At 41.3% G+C, this 7058-nt stretch overlaps 1 protein-coding gene across 1 annotated transcript; it reads right to left on the reverse strand.

Moving 5' to 3' along the window:
- Positions 1 to 415: 415 nt before the first annotated feature.
- Positions 416 to 4649, reverse strand: LOC106539889 (uncharacterized; the record flags this gene model as incomplete). The annotated part of the gene is given in 3 exon segments (XM_087712431.1): positions 416 to 1343; positions 3843 to 3897; positions 4566 to 4649. Coding segments are annotated over 3 exon segments (555 nt in total). The 3' UTR covers positions 416 to 926.
- Between the last annotated feature and the right edge of the window lie 2409 nt (positions 4650 to 7058).

The raw sequence follows: 7058 nt of genomic DNA on the forward strand, positions 1-7058 counted from the left end.
GAGAAGAAAGAGGAGGAGAGGAGGAGGAGGAAGAGAAAGAGGAGGAAAGGAGGAGGGGGAAGAGGAGGAGAAAACAGAGGAGGAGAAAGAAGAGGAGGAGGAGAAAAAGGAGGACGGAATGAGGAGAAAAGGGGGAGAAACAGTAGAAGGGAAGGAAGGGGAGGAAGAGCAGGAGAAAAAGGAGGAGGGAAAGGAGGAAAGGATGGAAGCAGAGGAGGAAAGGAGGAGGAGCAGACAATAAGGAGGATGAAAGGAGAAGGAGAGAAGGAGAAGATGGACAAGGAGGAGGAGCCAAAGAAGGAGGAAAAAGACAGGAAGGAGAAGTGGAAGGAATGGAAGGAAAAGATACATGAAGGAAAAGAAAGAATAGATTCACAAGGAGGAAAAGGATAAAGGAAAAATCAACTTTACAATAAAATGCAGCCAGAAATAATAATAATAATAGGCAAGAAAAAGCACCCTCAAACAATTAAGTTGACACCAAAGTCTCACCGAGAGAGCAAATCTTGGAAGCACCAGATTTCAAGAGCCCATTCAAATAAGGTCAGGATGAGAGTTGTATTCAGAGTGTCAACACCACAGCACTTGTGCTCTTGGGGAGGGGGGGAGAGCATGCCACAGGGTGGGGATAAGAAGGACTTCAATCTTGCCCCAAAGTCATGGACCTCATAAGCAGCAGGGGTTGCACTGCCCCCCAGCAGCTTCCTTCAAAAAACCAGAGTGGATGAGCAGATTCATCCTGGTAACAGTACATTTAACTAAAGGGATGGGATTACCAGGTGGTGCCTTGTCCTCTTCGGGAATGTACCTTCCCTTCTGCTTAACTTCCCTGCTCTAAAAGAGCCACCTCCTCTTTTAAAGTGGAGAAGGACAGAACTGAAACTGGGGGGCCTTTCTGGCACACCCCTTCTCCCTCTCCTCTGGGTTTAGGAAGAAGGAAAAAAAACACCACCCACCTTTTTGCCCGAATTACCATCATCCACAGCGAGGGCACCCATCCCTTGTCCTTCCCTCCTATTGATGCTGTGCGAAGAAGCAACCAAATGCTGCACCTTGGGCTCAAATCTGATTTTGGAGGGATGCAAAGTTTCCATCTTCTTCCCAGTCTTGGTTGGATGAAAGTTGGAGGTTTCATTTATATGTCCCACCATATTTGGTGAAGATGGGTCAGATCTGCGATGGGAAACTTCCTTGGTTTTTGTTGCAGGTGGGTTCGCTTGCTGGAGAGCAAGCTTCTCCCTCGGTTTCTTGTTCATAACGCCAGGGTCCCTGTTTGCAGAAGTGCGCAGATCGATTCCTGGTTGAGCCCCTTCCCTCTTCTTGGAATAATTTTTCTCCCAGCTCTGAAAATGCATCAGAAACAAAACATCAGATGGACTAGATCCCCTGCTAAATATAATAAAACACCACTCTGCTATTTCAGCTCATACCAATCCTGCAATGTTTAACCTTCTCTGGCTTTAAACTTTGCACTACGGATGTTCGGTCTTTTACACTTGAACAACTCACACAGACATTGTAAAAAAAAAACAAGCCTTGTTTCTCAAACATTGAAGATGTGAAAATTAGATTTCACAATTCGGATCTCCTGATTCTCCCATCACTCCCTCCCTTGAGTTATGGGAAACCCTACAATTCTTGAAGTATGTACTTTGTAAAGAAAAGGGACGTGGTGGCTCAGTAGCTAAGACACTGAACTTGTCAATCAGAAGGTCGGCAATTCAGCGGTTTGAATCCCTAGCGCCAGGCAACGGAGTGAGCTCTCGCTACTTGTCCCAGCTTCTGCCAACCTAGCAGTTCGAAAGCACGTAAAAATGCCAGTAGAAAAATAGGTGGGAAGGTAACAGCGTTCCGTGCGCCTTTGGCGTTGAGTCATGCCGGCCACATGATAACGGAGACACTTTTGGATAGCGTTGGCTATTTTTTTAAAATTTTTTATTTTATTTTATCAATTTCATATATACATTCACAATTATATGATCTCATAACTTATTAATAATATGTATTTATAACAATTTCCCCCTACAGTTGACAATATACTTGAAGATTGCTTTTTTATCATCCCATAGATCCATCTTATCTTACAACGGTCCTACTTCTTCTTCCCTCCCTCCCTCTTTCCTTCCCTCGTTTCTTCTCTCCTACTCCCCTTCCTTCCCTCCCTCCTTTCCCTTCCCTCCTTCTCTCCTTCCCTCCTTCCTTCCTTCCCTCCTTTCTTTTCTCCTTCTCTCCTTCCTTTCCCCCTTCCTTTCCTCCTTCCTTCCCCCCTTCCTTCTCTCCTACGTTCCCTCCTTCCTTCCCTCCTTTCTTCTCTCCTTCCTTCCCTCCTTTCTTCTCTCCTTCTCTCCTTCCTTCCCTCCTTCCTTCCCTCCTTGTTTCCCTCCCTCCTTCCCTCCCTCCTTCCTACCCCCCTTTCTTCTCTTTCTTCTCTCCTTCCTTTTTTGGCTTTGAAAGAGAGATGAGCACCGCCCCCTAGAGTCGGGAACGACTAGCATATATATGCGAGAGGAACCTTTGCCTTTAAGGAAATGGAGTGGCCAAAGAAGCAGAGGTCAGATGGATAGTTAAATTTTAAAAAGTAAACGAGCGGGGGGGGGGGGGGGGGAAATACCCAAAGTCAGAATTGCAATTCCTGCAACATGCAGCTGCTTTCGAACTCTGGTGCAATGCCAGAGCCTCATCTCAGACAGAATGCAATCTTGGAAAACTGTAGAAATGGGCTATGGCTTTGTAATCTCTTCAGGTGATTTTCCATGCATCTCACATAAAATCCATGCACACGTAGTCTGATGCACATGTAGTGGTTCTCCACTTGCGATGACAATTGAACCTAAAGTTTTCAGAAGGTCTCAAAAAGCTGATCATCCCCGGACACTGCCACCATCATAAATATGAATCAATTGCTAAGTGTCTGAATTTTGATCATGTGACCACGGAGATGCTACAAGAGCCATAAGTATGAGAAATTGTCACCATTCACTTTTTTTCAGGGATGTTGCAACTTTGGTCACTAAATGAACTGTTGTAAGTTGAGGACTGCCTGAAGTGCATATTATGGAACAGTGAGATTCAAGGTTTTGCAGGAAAGATACTCTGTTTAGTAATGGTTTTTTTTTAAAGGATGTGCCGGGTATTTTTTATTTTATTTTTTAAATTGAAATTCTTGTATTTCTTTTACAGGAAATTTTCAGTTGTTCATTTAGTGACCGTTATCTTGATCCAAGGCAAACTCTATGGTTTAAAGTTTAAATTATACAATTTGTAGCTGATTCAAAAGATAGCCAGCATCCAGGTTCACACATTTAAGCGGATCAGATAAACGCCTAGCAGATACATTCATAAGCTTGTTAATCATGGTGATAATTATCATGGTTTATATGCTTGTTAATTTATTTATTATTTTTGGTTAAACATTTCCATTTGGTTGGCGAGCGCTGGCTCCTGCGTGAGGCAATTTACGCTGTGATTGGTTGGGTGTAAACGGGGCGTTTCCCTTTTTCCCGCCTTTTTCTTCTGTGTGCTCTGCATTCTGACTAAATTTACCTCACGATGTTCCTGTGATAGTCAGATCCTGACTATCTTGTCTGCTCTCTATATAAATGTTAAATAAATTTATTTATATAAAACCTGACGTTTGTGTCAGTGTCTTTGGCTTCATTTGGACACTTGCTGCGCAATTCCCTGACAAACTGGCTTAATTAACCTAAAACGGTTTAGTTAACTGCTATTTAATCAATTTTACAAAACCCGAAAGTCGGTTGAATCAATATGGAAGTTGTGTGAATGCAACCCAATTTACCAAAAATTTTAACAGCCTCCTTAAAATGCTACTATTTTCTCACCTTGGTCTTCTGATCAGCTGAGGAAGGATTTGCACAATCAAATATGTTTTGGTACCTATAAAGAGGAAAAATCTATGAAGGTCTAGGAAGTGTGAGGAATAAGTGTGTGTTGGAAGTGAAATTCATTGAGGAAGGAGCTAAGTGTGAATAAATTTATACAATTTCATTGAATGAAGCTGTTATGGATATTTTGAATTCCAGTTCAGAGAGATGGAGAATTTGTAGTCCTCGACTTATGATACAAGGGAGTCCAAAATCTCCATTGCTAAGTGAGATCGTTGTTAAGTGAGATTTGCTCCATTTTATGACCTTTCTTGCCAATAGTTGTTAAGTGAATCACTGCAGGCGTTAAGTTAGTAGCACAATTGTTGAGTGAATCAGGTTTCCCCATTAACTTTGCTTGCCGGAAGGTCACAAAAGTTGATTATATGACCTTGGGACATTGAAACCGTCATAAAAACTTGCCAGTTGCCAAGTGTTTGAAATTTGATCACGTAACCTTGGGAATGCTATGCAGGCATACGTGTGAAAACTGGTTATAAGTCACTTCTTTCAGTCCTGTGTTGTAACTTTCACTAAACAAGTCGAATACTAGCTGATGTAATTTGCATCATTTGCTAAATTCCAGAATTTCGTTGAAGGACTCCAAGTCACGTGTTGTAAAAGCTCTTAATAATTCAAGGTTTGTTTCAGTGTAATGCAGTTTAATTAAAGGTTGCTTACCGGGTGACTAATTCAGCAACTGAATTCCTACCCTGGAGTGGTGCGACTCGAGAATTTGGTTTTCTCCCTGGAGATCCAGACATACTAGAAAAAAGTTGCAGCATAAATCAATTTTAATGCAAGAACACACTTTTGCTAAAAACAACCACTACCCTACACTGCTTCTTTACACATGTGAACCCAAGTTAGCCTGGAGAGGAAACTGAGATTAAAATGTTTCTGCTGGTCAATAAACCAAGTGCTTTTTTTAAAATTTATTATATTTTTAGCACACTGTTATTACTTTATAAACAATTCAAGGCAGCAAACCAACCTAATCCTCCTTCCTCCCCGTATTTTCCTCCTAACAACAGCCCTGTGAGGCAATCTAGGCTGAGAGAGAGTGACTGGCGCAAAGTCACCCAGTCTGCTTTCCTGCCTAAGTTGGACTAGAACTCACAGTCTCCTGGTTCCTAGGCAAGCATGGAATAATTTGGTGTGATGTCTAAGAGGAAGAATATGGTTTTATAGTTATGTTTGAACTATGGTTTATGAGCTATCTACAGTCACTAGGCTTAAGTTCTTCCAAATAAATATATCTATATCTATATCTATATCTATATCTATATCTATATCTATATCTATATCTATATCTATATCTATATCTCTATATCTATATCTATATCTATATCTATATCTATATCATCTATATCTATATCTATATCTATATCTATATCTATATCTATATCTATATCTATATCTATATCTATATCTATATCTATATCTATATCTATATCTATATCTATATCTATATCTATATATCTATATATCTATATCTATATCTATATCTATCTATATCTATATCTATATCTATATCTATATCTATATCTATATCTATATCTATATCTATATCTATATCTATATCTATATCATCTCTCTCTCTCTCTCTCTCTCTCTCTCTCTCCCTCCCTCCCTCCCTCCCTCCCTCTCCCCCCCTCTCTCTCTTTCAATCAAACTTGGTACACAGATGTCTTACTCTCTGGAAACAAATACTGTGGTGGTAAGACACCCAGGCACCCCTCTGTGTTGTGCCTTAAAATGGCTTCTACTGTACTGCCATAAAATGGCTTCTACTGTACAGCACAGTGGTGTTGCCATGGTAATGGCTTCACAAGGGGGCTCCCTCTGATAAGGGGGAAAATCCAACAATAGAAATTACGTTTTGTCTGGACATTTCCCCCCTATAAATAAATACCCGGGCAACACTGGGTTATCAACTAGTAAGTAAGTAAGTAAGTAAGTAAGTAAGTAAGTAAGTAAGTAAGTAATAAATAGTAAATGCTTGTGGTGCAGTCTCCGTGGCTTTGAAAGACTAGCATACAAATCAGGTGCAATAATGTGAGGTACTGGTAGCCCTCGACCTACGACCACAATTGAGCCCAAAATTTCAGTTGCTAAGTGAGACATTTGTTTAAGTGGGTTTTGCTACATTTTACAATTGTTCCTGCCACATTTGTTAACTGAACCTCTTGCAGTTGTTAAGTTAGTAACACAATTGTAAAGTAAATCTGGGTTCCCCACTGAATTTGCATATCAGAAGGTCGCAAAAAAGTAATCACGTGACCCCCCAGCACAGTGCAACTCTCCTAAATATGGATCAGTTGCCAAGCATTCAGATTTCGATTGTGTGACCACAGGGATGCTGCAGTGGTCGTAAGCATGAAAAACAGTCATAAGTCACTTCTTTCAGTGCTGTTGTAACTTTGAACAGTCACTAAACGAACTGTTGTAAGTTGAGAACTAACTGTATACGATGTGTTGTTCCTTAGGTGCAAAGGTAAAGGTTCCCCTTGCACATATGTGCTAGTCGTTCCTGACTCTAGGGGGCGGTGCTCATCTCCGTTTCAAAGCCGAAGAGCCAGCGCTGTCCGAAGATGTCTTGGTGGTCATGTGGCCGGCATGACTAAATGCCGAAGGCGCACGGAACACTATTACTTCCCACCAAAAATGGTTCCTATTTTTCTACTTGCATTTTTTACCTACTTTCAAACTGCTAGGTTGGTAGAAGCTGGGACAAGTAACGGGAAGTTATTCCATTATGTGGCACTAGGGATTCAAACCGCCGATCTGTCGACCTTTCTGATCGACAAGCTCATTGTCTTACCCACTGAGCCACCACGTCCCTCTGACGCAGTGTACATACTATTTAGGTGTACATGCTACTTATTCCCAAGACCAGAAGGGGAAGTGCATAAAAATCCTACCTCTAATTTTATCCGTACAGTGAAATATGGGAGGTAGAGAAAGAGAGAGAGATAAACTGACCGTAAGATACCTAGTGAACTTTGCTGGATGAAGGGTGATGTCAGCTTGGGTCTCCCCACATCTAGTCCAACATTTAACCAGGATTCCACCCTGGCTGCCTCTTCTATTGAAATGGCAGAGCAGTCCCCAAGAGAGTGAGGGGTACTTACTTTTCAAGATTTCTTCTCAGCCAAGAGATAATCTTGCAAG

The sequence above is a fragment of the Thamnophis sirtalis genome, unplaced genomic scaffold, assembly GCF_051295495.1.
Source record: "Thamnophis sirtalis isolate CommonGarterSnake01/CBP01778 unplaced genomic scaffold, rThaSir2_p1.2 scaffold_4, whole genome shotgun sequence".
Taxonomy (NCBI): Eukaryota; Metazoa; Chordata; class Lepidosauria; order Squamata; family Natricidae; genus Thamnophis; species Thamnophis sirtalis.